The sequence below is a fragment of the Stigmatopora nigra genome, chromosome 21 (genome assembly GCF_051989575.1).
Source record: "Stigmatopora nigra isolate UIUO_SnigA chromosome 21, RoL_Snig_1.1, whole genome shotgun sequence".
Taxonomy (NCBI): domain Eukaryota; kingdom Metazoa; phylum Chordata; class Actinopteri; order Syngnathiformes; family Syngnathidae; genus Stigmatopora; species Stigmatopora nigra.
In genome coordinates this window covers 9,068,638-9,084,868 of record NC_135528.1, presented here as the reverse complement: position 1 = coordinate 9,084,868, position 16,231 = coordinate 9,068,638, and the positions used below count along the sequence as shown (strand labels likewise).

At 46.3% G+C, this 16,231-nt stretch overlaps 2 protein-coding genes across 4 annotated transcripts; one reads left to right on the top strand and one right to left on the bottom strand.

The window, feature by feature from the left end:
• The first annotated feature begins 252 nt into the window (after nucleotides 1-252).
• Nucleotides 253-3,053, top strand: tpd52 (tumor protein D52). 3 transcript variants are annotated; one of them, XM_077743984.1, is made up of 7 exons: nucleotides 253-485; nucleotides 969-1,099; nucleotides 1,508-1,656; nucleotides 1,749-1,850; nucleotides 2,551-2,592; nucleotides 2,728-2,776; nucleotides 2,838-3,053. In XM_077743984.1, exons 1-7 carry the CDS (start codon nucleotides 335-337, stop codon nucleotides 2,943-2,945), a joined length of 732 nt encoding a protein of 243 aa, XP_077600110.1. In that variant the 5' UTR covers nucleotides 253-334; the 3' UTR covers nucleotides 2,946-3,053. The 3 variants fall into 3 exon arrangements, with proteins under 3 accessions (XP_077600110.1, XP_077600112.1, XP_077600111.1); XM_077743985.1 differs by lacking the exon at nucleotides 2,551-2,592 and having other exon boundaries at nucleotides 262-485; XM_077743986.1 differs by lacking the exons at nucleotides 2,551-2,592; nucleotides 2,728-2,776; nucleotides 2,838-3,053 and having other exon boundaries at nucleotides 258-485; nucleotides 1,749-1,854.
• A 3,897-nt stretch (nucleotides 3,054-6,950) lies between these two features.
• On the bottom strand, nucleotides 6,951-14,767 carry znf704 (zinc finger protein 704). Its single transcript, XM_077742768.1, has 9 exons — nucleotides 13,887-14,767; nucleotides 11,636-11,808; nucleotides 8,862-8,965; nucleotides 8,509-8,777; nucleotides 8,336-8,436; nucleotides 8,017-8,269; nucleotides 7,809-7,943; nucleotides 7,636-7,727; nucleotides 6,951-7,555 (listed from the first exon to the last, which is right to left on the bottom strand). Exons 1-9 carry the CDS (start codon nucleotides 14,172-14,174, stop codon nucleotides 7,441-7,443), a joined length of 1,530 nt encoding a protein of 509 aa, XP_077598894.1. The 5' UTR covers nucleotides 14,175-14,767; the 3' UTR covers nucleotides 6,951-7,440.
• Nucleotides 14,768-16,231: the final 1,464 nt, after the last annotated feature.

The window sequence follows — 16,231 nt, the reverse complement described above, 5'->3', positions numbered from 1 at the left end:
TTATGCCTGGAATAATAATAATAATACTCTCTAGGCTCGGGCCTACATCCTTTTGGAAATGCGCTTGTGGTATTATATGGCACGCCCGCCTCACACACACACACACACGTGCGCGACCCCTCGGGCGTTCCTTCCGCTTGACGAGCACCGCCGCTTCCCCAAGATGGACGGACAGGCCCGGATTAGTTTTAATCTGGGACACGGCAGATTACGCTTTTCACCCGGCTCACGTGACCGGCCAACGAGACCTCCATAGCGGGTGTGTGGGCGGATACGCCGAACGGAGGGGACGGCTCACGCGATGACGCCGCCTAACTAGGAAGCAACGTTCCAGATGTGGAACCAGAACGGCTATCTGTGCCGGGACAAGATGGAGGAATACCATTCGCCGTTTGACTTTGAGCGAGGCGTGGACGCGAGTTACCTTCACCTGACGCCCGCCTTCTGCGACACGCCGCCTGACTCTCCGGCGCCCCCCAGCAGAGGTAAAAGTCCCACCGCGAGGACGGAAGATGGACATTTCTGTTCCAAGTTTTTATTTTTAAATACTTTTGTTTCTTTATCTGCTTATTTGTGTTTAGATAACTCAAGAATGAATAAAGGGATTTTTTTTAGCAAACTTGTCGGATATGTTTGAAATTTGAAACGGATACGTGGGTTAAATTGAGGTTTTAAGGTCAAAGGTCGCAAAATTTGTTGATAAAAAAACAATGACAACTGACATCGTTCATTGGCCCTATGCAGTCCGAATTTGCGGCGTCAATGGCAGACAATATGATAAAATATTGTTGTTGAAATCTTGTTGTATTATTGATGCACTGCTTCTCCCTCAATGTACTTGAAGTCATCAACAAAACGCATTATCTATTGCACTCTCTTTTTCCAACCACTCACCTGCCACCTCCCACGCGCCCCCTGTTGGCCGGTAATGAACCTACCTTGTACTTTTTTTCTTTTGCCACTCATAGGCCCGCGGCAACATCCGGACTCGGCGGCGGCGGAGGTGGGTCAGGACGCGGCGTTGATCGTGGAAGCGCCGCCCATGACGTCCGCCTTGACGGACGAAGAACGTCAGGAGCTGCAAGTGGAGTTGTTTAGGGTGAGAAGCTATCTTATAAAACATTGTAAAAGAAAAAATAATAATAATAATTGGAAAAAAAATGTAACTCGTATGCCTTCAATATTGATGTTCATGTTAAAAAAGTTAAAAAAAAAACACAGTAAAACTTCTTATAGGGCTCAAAAAGTAAAAATGACCTTATCATTTTTTTACCTTATAAAATGAATGAAGGAAAATTTAAGAGTAGATGCTCTTACCTTTTAAAAATAACACCAAAACAATATACGTACTCTCCTTATACAACTTGAATGGATTACATTTTTCAGTTCAATCCGTTTGAAGCAGGAGGGTGGGTGGTGGCGAATATCCTCCCGCTTCAAACGGATTGGACGCCTCTCGCCATCAATGAGCGGAAGGCCGATTGAGGAAATGTGGCCCCCCGTACAGGTGGAGGACGAAATCCAGACGCTGTCTCAGGTTCTGGCGGCCAAGGAGCGACAGCTGGTGGACATCAAGCGCAAATTGGGCGTGACGCCTCTTAACGAACTCAAGCAAAACATCAGCAAAACCTGGCAGGAGGTCACGGCCTCTACGGCGTACGTATGACCGCTCTTCCGAACAAATGGCAGCCTAAAAACGCCATCCCGCATTCGTGTTATTGAAACGTCCCGTTTTTCCCCCCGCTCAGCTACAAGAAGACGTCGGAAACGCTCTCTCAGGCCGGATCGGCGGCCACGGCGGCCTTCTCCAACGTGAGCTTGGCCATCGGCCGCAAGCTGGACGACGTCAGGTGAGCGACGAGCTCGCGTCGTGCCCTTTCACGCCAACGTTAGCCTAATATGATAACAAATAAAGAAAATTTCTCTTATATTTTGAAAGTTTTTTTGATACAGTATTATCAAATTTGCATGAAATGACGTGCCTTTTTGACCCATTGACCGATTATCCTGAGCCCACGGCGACCAATCGCCCCGTCGATTAATTAGCAAGATGACCTGGGTCAGTCGTGGTCAGTAAAAACAAAGCAGAAGGACGCTCACTAATTGTTTCCGGCTTAATCCTGGCCTCGGAACCCTCTCCCCTCCCATGTACCCCCGTCCCCCCCTCCCTAGTGAGAATGCTAATCCAACTTCTCCGCTGTCATCCTTCTTCTATGGATTAGCGAGGCGCTAACCAGATTAAGTCACTCCTCAAAGCTCAGCTGTGTGCAGAAATACCACATCATGATAATGGTAGCTTTTTGCCAAGTTTTAAATGTTTACATTTTATTTTAACCAAATATTCCCATTGGTACCAAAACATTATGATTACTTTATAGTTTTGGGAGAGAGGGCAAATAATGCAGCCATCTGTTTGACCCATATTGGACGTCTATTGCCGTCAATGAGCTAATAGGACGTAGCAGGATGTGTGTGTAGTAAAAGTGTGTGGCGAGCATTGTGAAATCAGCACTAATCCGACCCCCCCCTTTTCTTAATGCTGCCGACTAGCAAGCGCTCAATGCAGCACTCTGCTAGCATGCCTGTCATGAGGTAAGGTCGCCCTCTTGTGTCCACACGACGCATCTTTTATACTCTTTTGTTTACTATTGCCATTTTGAATGCCATTTTTTTTGTACTACTTAATTCAAGCTAAAACTTGTGACTCTATTATATCCCTTTTTTTAGGAATACCACCTCCTTCAAGTCATTCGAGGAGAAAGTGGGCTCATGGAAGGTAATAAAAAATAAGAATAATTTCACCTCGACGGTTGCTTCAACAGAATTTCCAATCGTAGACTAAGATGAGCCCGTCGCAGATGGACGTTGGCGAGCAGATCAATGCCCCTGACGCGGAGCCCCAGCACCAGGATACGCCGGCCACCCTCGACGCGCCCTTGCACTGACCTGGCCCCTTGACCTTTGACCTCAGCCCTCTTAAAAGGCGTCAGCATCTTGACTTGATTAGACGCTCGCAACCTCTTGACACGGCTCGGTGTGTGCGGCACGCGCCAGTCCCCCCCCCCCCCCCCCCCCTCGGCTTGACCCCGCGGCACATGCCTATTGTTACGTTACTCATGGTGTTAACAATTTCATTTTGTCATTTTTGGGGCCAAATCTGCTTTATTTATAGTCCTCTAACACACACACACAAGACAAAGTCAACATTTTTGAGAGGGCCTTACTAAATAAACACTGTTTAAAAAAGTGCTAAAGTTATATTGTACCAGTTGCAAGATAAAATACATGCTGTCATTAGTGCGCTTAAAGATATTTTTTAATATAATTCTATACTTTAGCATTGGTGATGTTGAAAGAAAATAAACTATATTAAGCTGCACGAGAGTTGTTTTTTGAATTAACATGGATGAACAGAAAATGTATGAAATATTCATTCTTTATTTATACTGGTTATCTTCACAAGGGTTGTGGGGGTGCTGGGGCCTATCCCAGCCAACTCTGGGTTGCTAGCCAATTACAGGGTACAGGAAATTTACCACTACAAAAATATTTGGAGAATAAATGTACATGGATTTTACCATTTGTGAGCTATATGTAATAGTGATCAGTTTTTTTCTGCATTTTGCAGTATGACCACTAGGTAGAGTTGGACAACAGAAGAGTAGCTTTGAAAAAGAGCAAACTTTTGCTCCAAAACATCTTAGCCACATACTATATCGGCAAATCTTACGTTTTTTAAATGTTGGTTAGAATACTTAATCTAAGGTTACAAATTACCGTACACACAAAGAAATATATAACATTTTACCCCAATTTCCAGCCCCTTGCAGTACTGTTATTTATTAGAGAAAAGATTAACTCACCAAGTTTCACCGCATACACGTTCCATATCAAAGAATCGCATTTTCTTTTGTTAAACGTCCTTCGAGGGTGCGCCGTTCAGAGGAAATATCGACTTAATCACGAAAATAATACAAATCTGAAAATAAAAAGCTATTGAATTTACATCGTGTCACCGCTTTGGTAGTCTAATTAGGACACCTGGAGCGGCACTTAGAGACGCATATCAATGACGTCAATCATCTGCGCCATAGCAAATGAATGTAAACAATATGAAAGCTTAATACAAACCAAATGTGTTGAGCATATTGGTGTTTAGAGAGAATAAAGACTCGTGACACAACCTGTAACAAACAGCTGCCAGCAAAGAAAGCCAACTTTTTAATTTTGTTAAAATCTCCACAGTTGTGACCTCACGTGGAAAAAGAAAAAAAGAAAATCGTACAAACAACAACAACAGCACCATAACCAATGTCAGTAAACACATTTATACGGGTAGAATAACCATTCTTAGAGGAAAGAAAAAAATAAAAATAAAATACAGCGTGACAGGATTTAACAGTCTGTGTGAATGGTTTCATCTTTAAATTTCTTTTGATTATGATCATAATAAAAAAACATGGGTGAAATAGAGTACTATTTGAGATACATCTTATATACTTTGATATATATACACTTTTTGTTGATATGGCAAGGAATGAAAACAAACCGCTTTGACATGTTTATTAGCTTAGCTTTGACACAGAATACTCGTAAAGTTTTAGAAAGGCGTTTGTTCATAGTAATATATCTATATATATAATCTGTTTTTTTATAGCTTACAAGTGGTAATACTCTTCGGGTTCCAATAAAAAAACAGTTTTCCCTGAACAATTCAACAAATAAAACGTTTTTTTTTAAAGATAATTGAAAATGACTTGACTTTTTAAATTGAATTTAAGTTTTTGTTGCTTTCTGTATACATTCTGTCCTTGTTATGCTAAGCATTATGCTTGTTTGGTATGAATGGAAATAGGTGAATAAGTGATGACAGAATTAATATTTCTTTCCTCATTTCAGCTAAACTACGCTCATTTGTGATTTCAATAATCGGTGGGGGAAGAAAAAAAATCTATTCTGGTGAGGAATGAGAAAAATCTTTTGGTGGCAAACATTTTGAAAAGCTTCCGCGTGACATTTTGCTTTTGAATCGGAAACATGAACAACACAGCACAACGTTTTCTTGGAACTAATTTCAACGCATTAGCATGCACATGCGACATAGGCAATTCTTAGAAAAGAATTCAAATTGTTATCGTATTTACACCCCGGTTTGAATTCTTGAGGTTATGATTGTAGATTCGGCCAACGAGATCGTCCCGGTTGCATATTCACCAGCTAAAAAACAAACAAAAACTAAGAAAAACTTGCTGTGATCGATCATCCGTCACAGTTCCAACGATTCCCTAAAAAAAGCTGACGTAAAATCCAAACACGATATGGAAAGAAACAACAGGATTTTCGGGAGGACAATGGTTATAAAATAAAGACAGATGAAAAAAAAATCCCAATGTCGTTCAGTAAAAAGAAAAAAGCCAAACCTGGCTCTGGAATTTCAATCAAGGCACATTCGGGAACTCGGAATTCATTTGAATTAATATCGCTGACGTTACTTGAATTGACAAATGTAGAGCCGACAAAAGCAAACATTCTTATTTAAACGCTCCAGAAATCTCTATAGGGTTCCAATCTAAATCTTGTATGGACTATCTTAGCTGCACTCTTTAGCATATTGGCTAACAAGTATAGCCACTTAGTTGTTTTTAACTTGGCTCCCATTAATGGTGCTAGACATCCAATCCATTCAAAGTGAGAGGCAAACAGCGTATTAGTTGCCGGCCCTCCCACATCAGATGGATTGGACGTCTAGCACTGTTAATAGTAGACCATGAGTAAAACATGGCGCTATTTCATTCCATTTGCTGCTATAATGAGGGATGAAGTCAACTAAAATACCATTTTCAACTCTGAACGCCCTCTTAAAAACAAAATATAAAACAATTATCATACGCGGACCTTCATTTGGAAGCTCGACTCAATTTCAACGATCGCCACCCTACCGTAAAACTTGGTAAAAAAAATCACTTAGGTAGTTTCCAGGTCACCCTGTGAGCTAGCCAACAAACTACAAACACCTTTTTTTGCCAAAATGCGCAAATATTTGTTCAGGATTTCTTAGGAAGAACTTTAGTAATCAAACACCCTTTTTCAAAAATGATGTAAAAATTCACTTTGGATGTTCTGAACTTCTCCTTCGACTAAAAGATAGCAAAAATGTCGATAAAAACGAGCCCCTCGGCCCTTGGCGGAGGTAACGCCGAGCGGAGTGCACTCGATGGACTTTGAGTCAGGGTTTTTTTTTATTTTCATCTTCGACAGTAACAATTCGTACAAGGTGGCGGCCGTTTGCGGGAATAGCACCTCCATCTCAACAAGATGGCGTCCGCTCGTTTTTACAGTCCAACTTGGTCAAATGAATTCGGTTAGCGGCTAACGTAGCACCTCACCCAATAAAACAGCACGAAAAGCCCAAAATATGGCAAAAATAGGATATGGAATACTGTATATTTAACACAAAAGGCTGAAAATTCAAAGTCATCTTTCAACTTTGAAGGTTTTTGGTCGAATCGTGACATTTCTTCATATATAGATGTCTCAAACAACACTGTAGCAAAGACATATTTTCGGACAAAAATTGCACGGAAGCAATACGACGATTTGGACAATTTGATGTAACGCGAGCGTCTTTAAAGGTCGATCGAAGCATTCGAAAGGTCGTGTTTCCGATCAGAAACGAGCAAATCAGACAAAAATAGGAAAATGTGGCGCAATGCTAAGAAAACAAAAAAATTGCAAAAAAACTGGGTTAAAAAGTGAGAGGAAAATACTAGTGATAGTAACTTTGCAATAACAACAACAACAAAAAACACTGTAAACGTTTTTGGAGCTTTCTGTCAACATGTGACGAAAATATACAATCAAAACCAAAAAATGGCGTAGACTAAATGGACAAAATGTCAAAAATGGCTACAATGACCAAGTGCTTTTTTTCCCACCTAGCTCCAAAAAGTTGTTCCCATTTGTTACATTTCCAAAAAACGGGAGTCCCGTTAAGGCGTCAACAAAAATTGAACAAGTGCTCTGTTGAAGTGCTGCTTTTGGTTGGAAGCCCTCCTCCTTTAGCAAAACTGCTCTCCAAAAACCACTAAAGTATGTCAAATCAGATTTGAAAAATAAAATGAAATATAAGTTACTTTTGAAATTTAAAAAAAAAAGCAAAAGCCCTATCGGCTCATTTTAAAGGTTCTTCACAAGGACATTTTTTCCTAATGAAAAGGAATTTAGATTATCTTCTCTTATTTTAGAAAACAAAATACGTTACGTTATGTTTCTTTTGGCTCAAAAACCAGCCGGACCCTCGAAAAACAAATAAACAAAAAAAAAACAGAGCGACAAACAAAGAGTGCGCCGGAAACGACGTTTTTTTTTTAGCTGCACTTTCCCGGAAAGCGGGAACGACGGAGAACGTTTGGGCTCGGCGCCGCCTGCTGGACGGGAGCTCTAATCGGTGAATCTCTGGCAGGCTTTCTTCCAGCGGCAGGCGGTGCACCACATGTCGCGGTTCTCCATCCCGTACACTTTACGGCACTTCTTGCCTTCGCCGCGCACTTTACGACTGACGCCCAAATAGCAGAGAGAAATGAGGGGCCGGCTTGCGGGTGGGCGGGTAACGGAAAACGGGCGTAACGCGCCTACCTGAGTGCGGCCGTGGCTCTGGGCGGCGACGAGAGGACGCCCATGGTCTGGGAGCGCTGCTCGGCGAAGCCTTGACTCTTACTGGGCGACACCTGTGAAAAAAAAAAAAGGTATTTATATAGCCCGATAACCAAAAAGGAGTCATTCCAACTAAAATATTGTGATCAACCCACCGTGTTGCCCGTGAAGGCGATGGGCGGCGACTGCCAGGAGATGCTGAAACCCGACCCGTTGGTGGGCGTGAAGCTGTAAGACGCCGCCGGGTCGGGGGCGGCGCCGTTGGACGGGATGGAGACCGGCGTCGTGGCCTGGAGGAGGGCGCAGGTTGCCGGCTTAGCCGGAGAGGGGGGGGGGGGCGCTTTCGGGGAGGCGCTTCCTCACCTGGTAGGCGTGGTCGGCGTGGACGAGGTAGAGCGCGCTGGGCGCCGAGCGGCTGAGCGGCGTGGCGCTGCCCGAGTGAGGCTCCTTGGGGCGGGGCGGCGAAGGCGACGGCAAGGGCGGCGGGCCCTCGGGTCGGGCCGGCGACGCGGGCGAGAGCCCGCCCGGCCCCTCTCCAGCCGCGTCCGTGTTGAGCTTGATCTCCGTGTAGTAAAAGTCCTCCTCGCCGTCGCTGCAGTCCGAGTCGCAGTTGCGCCTGGGAGCCCAAAAAGGGGTTAAGCTTGGTCGGGATTGGCCGGGGGGGACTCGGCGAAGCGCCTACCCCAAGTGGACGGTACGGATGTGCCTCTGGATGCCGGCGGCCGTGCTCAGAACTCTGCCGCAGTTCTTCCACAGGCACTTGAACATCACCTTCATGGAGTTCTGCGCACAAACACGCCAACTGCTTAGCCCTCTTGCCACATCAATGTAGCATCTGTGCTAGCACCCTCCCACCTTGCGCTTGCGCGGGATGGGCTCGTCGAAAAGCAGGCTGCTGCCGTCCGTCTCCTCCAGGCAGGGGTCTTCGGCCCCGGCGTTGGGGGCCCCCCCGCCGGGCACCCGGAAGGGCTTGAAGCTGTCGGCGGACAGGGGCGGCGAGGGCGTGGACGGGTTGGAGTGGTCGCTGGGCGCCGACCAGCTCCAGTAGCCGCCCGACGAGCTGTTGCTGGACGGCGCGAAGGGACCCCCGCAGCCGTTTTCCTTCCACGAGCCGCTCAGGGCCTCTGGGAAAAGGCAACATTGATTCCGAATGGATGGAATTCGAAAAACAAACCAGGTCTCAATTGAAGTTATGCTAGCAAGCTCACCGCTAACTTTGACAGGTGGACTCCTGACGAGTGGGCTGGTGGACAGGCTGGTGAGGACCATGGCCGCCGTCACCTTGTCCATGTCCACTTCTTCCTCTGACCGCCTGCAGAAACACAAGCCCCAAAAAATGATTAGCATTCAAATAACAAAGGCGGGGAACTTCCTCGTGAGTCCCGCCTGGCCTTTCGCGGACTCTGCTTGTGGTAAATAGAAAGCCATTGTGATTCGCTTCAGAAATTAAAAGCCAAAAGAGTGCTAAACAACACACTTTTTTGATCCAATGTAACAAATACTGAGAGCAACAGGGTGTGGTGTACTATTAGCTGGACAAAAGGATGCGTGACAAAGTACGCCGCTTTGCAAAATCAAGTGACGGAAGCGTGCCGATGCGCATGTGACACTTTGATATACAGTCTTGTGCAGAAGTCCTTCTTTTTTATTATTCTACCACCCCCCACCCGGCGTAGCCCCCATCGAGCCAGCCAGAGGCAGATAAGGGGAAATGATCATCCGCTCTCTTCGCTTTACCTTGAGATGATTGACACGCTCGCACACTAGAGTGGCGACTGGTGTGTGTGTGTGTCCTACATTTCCGACTATACAATCCAGGTTCCTTCACCGGGGGCAGAAAGCAGGCAACTAGTAAAAATGAATACCATATTTTTCCAAGTGCAATACCTATCCATTCACATTCCTCCAAAATGAAGGTGGTCATCCCACTTGCAATGTCAGCCTTTTATCACGAGCACTCTCAATTTTGAAGACCTCAGCGCGCATTAAGCTTCTCACAGGGGGGGTTTGGACACCCGAGAGTGGGGGGGGTGCCTATCCCTAATTACACTTGCCGGCGCGCGTTAGCCACGGGCGCTCACAAAAGGCGATGGAGGGTGTCGTAAAAGGCCGCGGGGAGGACAAAGAGGGGTTGAGCGGCGGGCGGCGGCGGCTTGAACGTTTACCTAAAGGCCTTTGAGTGAGTCCCCCGTTTAGCGACGCCCCTCCTGAAATCTTCCCCTTCTCATGGGATTTTATGTGGGGTCGTTAACCTTTACGCGCCCGCAAAGACTCCAGCGGAATGGCTCTTTTCCAAAGCCCTTTACGCGCCATTAAAGTAGCGGGAGAGCTGTAAACAACCGTTTTGGAGCTAGCTAGCTTTGCCATGTTTGTTAGGAAGGGGTTATGGATCAGGTGACATCTTTCAATTTTTTTTTTAATCAATCTAATTGTCATTATTTCCAAATCACAACTAGTATTTTTGTCATTTTTTTATGATTACTGTCCTTATTTTCTTCTTTGAAAATATAGTCCACTCCTGATTATTTTCCTATTTACCACAACTTACACAAGTCACAAAAAACAAGCGCTCTTTGTCTCGGTGTTGCCAATTTAACGGGAAATCCCCGTCCAAATAAACAAAACCAAAACACATTGGATGGTGACACGTGGCATCATTCCGATTGACGCATTTGCATAGATAATTACCCGGCCCGCCGAAAGCGCGAGGCCACGCATACAAATGAGCGCGCCTACCATTAACCGCCGCTTTATTGTACGCGGCGTACGTGGCGATGTTGGCGGTGATTGCGCCAGTCGGGACAAAGAGAGGGAGGAGAGGGGGGAGATACGGGGTGGCGACGAGTCGGCGAATGAGTGAGTGAGTGAGTGAGTGAGGGGGAGATGGAGAAGATTGAAGAAAGGACAAGACATCGTTAGCCAGCCGGGAACAATGGGGGAACGGCAAAATGGACGCTGATTGCAAAAAGCACAAATGGTCACAGCCAGCCCCATGTCAAAGCCGGGGGAGAACGGCTTATCCTCACAAGACCCGCGGGGGATGCTGGAGCCTATCCCAGCAGACTAAGCGCACCAGGCGGGGGGGACACCCGGAATTGGTGGCCAGCCAATCGCAGGGCACCAGGAGACAAAGGACAACCAATCATAGCCAGGGCCAATTTGGAGTGTTCAAGCGGTCTACATGGCATGTTTTTGGGGATGTGGGTGGCAACCGGAGTACCCGTAGAAAACCCACGCAGGCCCAGGGAGAGCATGCAATGTTTTGTTTTTTCTTAATGCAAATATTTGCAATTGTGATGACTTAAGTAGCGCGACATGACGTGCTTCTCCGTTCCAAAAGTGAAGCCAGAGCCAAAAAAAATGGATTTGCTTTTCAGCAAAGAAAATAACAGAGGCCTCTTTGACGGACGGGGCCAGCGCTGGTAAACACATCCATTTTGGGCTGCTTGGCGGTCGGTCTGTCGCCGCTCCAGCCCGTACGGAGGCGGGAAGTAGTATTTTCCCCCGGATGGTGGACCGGTCGCCAATTGCTCAGCGTGGCAGATTTCTGATTTGTTTACAAGACATTTATCAGAGTTGGCTTTTTGTTTTCCTTTCTCCTTTTTTTCCACCTTCTGGCTGGGAGGCAAAGTGACTTTGCTGTGCTTTCCTGACACGCCAGGGAAGGCAGCCAATTGTAACCGGAGCCGAACGGCCCGCGCTCCCGCCTAGCCTTTTGATAAATAGCAACGGGGGCGTTAATTGCAAGAAAGGGCAAGCCCAGTACAACTACTCTTTTTTCAGCTCCAAAACAAAAAGAGATAGAAAAAGTGTGTCAAACTGTGGCCCCGGGGCCCTCCCCACTGTCCCTGTACTCTATTGGCGGCCACGCCTATCATAACATCTGCTCGCTTAAAAATATTGTGTCCTAAACACATTGCTTTAAATCGTGCGCCCTTTGTTTTCTGCCCTCCCTTCAAAGTCAATACCAAATGAAACCTACCTTGCATGGGGGACGTCGATGCTGGAAGAGACCACCTTGCGCTTCTGCTCCAGCAGGGACACGGATCGACAGGCGTCCATTCGTTTGCCGTTGATCTCGCGGTGGTCGTTCTCCGCCGCCGCCGACTCGGGGCAGTCGGTCCTGTGCCCTTCGGGGCCTCCGTTAATGGAGCTCTGAGTGAGAGAGGACGCGGTCAGGACGTCGCCCGAGTGCCCGCCGGGCTTGTAAACATTCAAAAGGCAAATAGTCATAAATTATTCTCCCTCACATTCAAATATGGGGAGCATGTCATTGGTATAGGCCAGAGCGCATGCATTTTAAATGATGGATGCTATACACGCTAGGATCATTTTTTGTGTACATTACGATAACATCGCCGACATAAACAGTAGGGTTTAGGGGGCCGCAAAATAATTGATGAGGGGATGACACTAAAACAAATAGCAGCAACTGCATAATAATTCCATTAAAATGCATAAGTCAATCATTTCAATGTCCAATCCTTTTGGAACTCTCATACAATCCTATATCAAATGAATTCGGCTATCCAAGTGCCCCCTGGCAGCCATGTTGGTAGGGGCAAGCATCCCATTAAAGGCAATAGATGTACAGACCGCTCCAGAACAAAGGCAATATCTGGAGACCAATAAACGCCTCTTTTGTCACGGAGCCAAATCACCCACACATTTGGCAACAAGTGGCAACGCAGATGCAATCGGTCGAGCTTTTTTGTGCAGGCGGGCACGACGCCAGGCGCTCCTAATTCTTTAGGGGGAAGCCACCCGTTGCCGACCTGAAGCTGCCGGCCGGCCGGCCCACATTATTGGGCCGTGCAACTCCGTCAATGGAGTCGGCTCACAAACAACAAAATAGCAACACTGCCAAGAAGCAAAACAAGACACACACACACACGCATGCGCCTATTCCTCATTTTTTATGGCTTGTTTTCCACTTGGGAGGGACACTTGTGACCATTGTGCACTGCGAAGACACACACATTGACGGCCATTTTGTTCCTCGCGGCTACAAATGCAAACACAATGATGCCGACATAGAAACATTTGAGGTTATATGACAAAAAAAAACTTCCATAATTCTGACAAGCTCATTTGAGAGACTTTGGGTCAGAAAAAATGAACAACCAACAAACTCTGCCAAAGTTCTAAGATGTCAAAGATGTAATGTTACACTCTGAATGTTGACTTTTTGAACTCCGGAATTTGGCCAAAAGAATTTCAAACAAAGTCAGAGCTTGGCATTTGAAGAACACTAATGAAATTTACAGCCTAACTCGGGACTTACCGGCAATACAGACACTAAATTTTATTATGATCTGTCCGCAAATAATGGAGGAAGATCATTTTTGTGTCCTCACCAAGAAGAAGAAGAAAGGGGTCATTCAAATCTGTCAATATGAAAGTAACTGTATCTTAAAAGATTCTCAGTTCAAACCACATTTGAAAATGTGCTAAATTGTGTCAGGGCACAATGGGAATTGCCTCTTCTACAATGCCACGTGACAATACAAAAACAAAACATGAGCAATCTATGACTGTAAAGAAAAAGGTCTCCTTTTACAGAAAGTGTCATGATTCATAAAAGCATGTTGCAATATTCTGTGAAAATAGTGAACGGGTGAGCAAGAGGTACTTAAAATAGCATTGTACAGTATTGGGGTGGCTTACATCAGGCCATGTGACAAAGGAAACACGAGCAAACTTTTGTTTGAAAGGGAAAAAAAGGCCTTGCATTTGATGCTAAATCCAACAATTGGTGGCCAAACTTGTCCGAATGGAAACAGAGCGTATTTGCAATAGTGGGCTGGTGTTTTTGTTTATTGTTTACACCGTGCCATGTGGCAAAAAGCCAACAAGTACGGAGAGTCGAGGAAATGACGTTCGACTATTTAATGGTAAACGGGATGCTCGGGATGCAACGGTTGTTTTGCAAATGTCCAAAATGCCACGACAACGTGCGAAAATCAAGGCAGCAGGGGTCCAAATGGCTGCTGTTTGTTTGCCTCTGCTCACCCGCCCACTAGTGCACACAAACACGGCGCAGGCCCCGCAGTCGAGCCCTTTGTCCCACATTTCACGACGACTCCGAATGTCATGACAGCGCGCTCTTTTTTGCACCTTCCAGGCTGACGGAGCCTGGTTAATCGCACCCGGTCGCTTGCAGTCAACGCGCCCGGCGGAAGAAGCGCTTCAACGGCCACGACGACACCCCCGGCGGCCCCCCTTCCACGTACCTTTAAGCTGGACTTGAGCGGCCCCTTGGCGTGGTTGAAACCCGCTGCGGCTATCTCCTCCTCGGCGAACTCCTTCAGGCTGCCGTCCGGCAGGAGCACGGTGTAAACGTTGCTGCTGGTGGTGCCCCCGCCGCCACGCCGGGCCCCGGGGGCCATCGCCGCCACCCCGCTGCTCTCCTGCTTGACAGCCTGGACCACTCCGGTGACCGGGGCGCCGTCGCCGGTCGGGCTCGGCGCGTACACTCGGCTGCCGAGGATGGAGCGCTTGACCAGGCGCCGGCCGTGCATTTCTACGCGAGTGTCCAAAGTGAATTTACCCAAAGGGAGGATTTTTTTTCTACAGCATGAAGCGGCTCGGCTGGTAAACAACGTCAAGGAGCGAGAGCCCTGACAAAACGTCCGGAAGAGGGAACATACTCGACGGGCTCGACGCCGTCGACTTCCGCGGTCAGGACAAGACAAACAATTCTACCCACGTCCAAAACCGGCTCCCAATCTTGCTTCTTTTTTTCCTTTTTTTCCTCCCCTCGACCTGTTTGTTTTCGCTGCTTTCCTCGCTAACTGGGCGAGAAGTCGGCGAGAAAACACGGAGCTTCGAGGGCGACCATCTTGTGTTTACACGATTGAACAAAATGGCACCTGGCTTGTCTCGTAATCTTTCCTCGTCGACGAATTCGCTTGGAATGGGCCAAGTGAAGCCTTCCACTTGACGCCGTTCACTGTCGTACAGGAAGACGAGGTGAAAAAGGTTGAAATGGCTGGCTTTCGCAGGCTCCGCGTCCGAATCCTGTTAAATCCAGTCCGGAATCGGCTCCAGCCTCAACCGGCGGAATGCTGCCCGTAAACATGTGCGGTCCCGCGGTCGAGCCGCTCCGCTATTGGCCGCCGGAGCACACGCCTCCACGAGCCTCCACCCCACCCACCCCACCCGCACGGCTCTTCCTCCCCACCCCTCGCGGTCCTCCTCCCGGCTTTGGTCTCTCGCCTTCTGTCGAGCCCACTCCACTCCATTCAAAACAATGACGCAAGGAAGCCAGGGAGGAAAGGAAGGAGGGAGAAAGCGGGGGAAATGGAGAAGACAGACAGACACACACACTTTATGCTTTAACCCACTTTGTAGACGTGTAGCCTACTTTTTTATGTATCACGGAATTTACCAAATTACCACCTAATAAACGCAAAATGGGAGTATAAAAACGCCAGGAGAATGTAAACTAAGTCGATTTTTTTCATGTTGAAAGCCAGTCTTCGCAGCCTAAATGAATTAGACAGCACTGGTTGTCAATGGTGGCTGTAAAGCTGAAAGAAAACTCACTAATACTAGTAATTGTGGACAAGTTGAACTGTTGAAATTTGTTTTTAATGTATGACACAACCACAAATCTAATTAAAAACATGTACAAGGGATTTCTTGATATTTACACAACATATTGTCACTAACACAAAAAACAGTACTTTATTTTCATTAAATAAAAGTACCAGAAAAAACAAAATGTACCAACACTGTACCCATTTTTTTCTGACATTTGATTGGCTACTAAGTGGAAGCAAGGTGACTAACTATTAGACGCACATTGGTGCTTTTCTAATCAAATAAAAACTTAGACACACAGAAAGAGCTAGGTTAAAATAGTGCTTTGTAATAAGTATTGTGCTAATATACACTTAAGCATTAAGATATTAAAACTGTGCAGAGGAAATGAAAAATGAATACTGTACCACGATTGTAGACCTTGTGCTTGGACGCCATTACGGAAGTCAACACCATGTCACGTACCACAAAATTACATACGAAACATCTGCTTTGATAATAGAACAAAAAAAGACATGATAATTTCGCAAAAGAAAGGCTAGGTCAGGCGTACCCAATGTTTTGCGTTCCAAAAAACAACAAAAATCTCTGAAACCAACCGAAAAGAGTTTTCTTATGGTAGGCAGGCACGTGTTCACATTGGCACGTTGTCGTCAATAAATAGCAAATTCACAAGAAAATGTCATCGTGGGAGCACGGCGGAACAATTTGTAAAGGCTATTACGATAAACATGTTGCTAGCATGCAGCTAATTCAAACATCTAGCATTTTTTAATGGCAGCCAATGAGTCAAAAAAAAGGGCGGCGCCTCAAAGGCACCATTTCTAAATGGACGACGAATTAAAGCGCAACGGTAAACTTTTTTTTTTTAAGTGGGAGGATTCCGCCCTAGTCAAACTTTCGGTTGTGTTTTCGAAGGAATGTGCAAAGGTCGCCACCCCTAGTTGGGGACATTACTCAAGACGTTGAGTCTTGACAGGTAAACACAGATGTTCTTGATATGAAACTAGCAAAAGTCTTTTTGTCTTTTGGC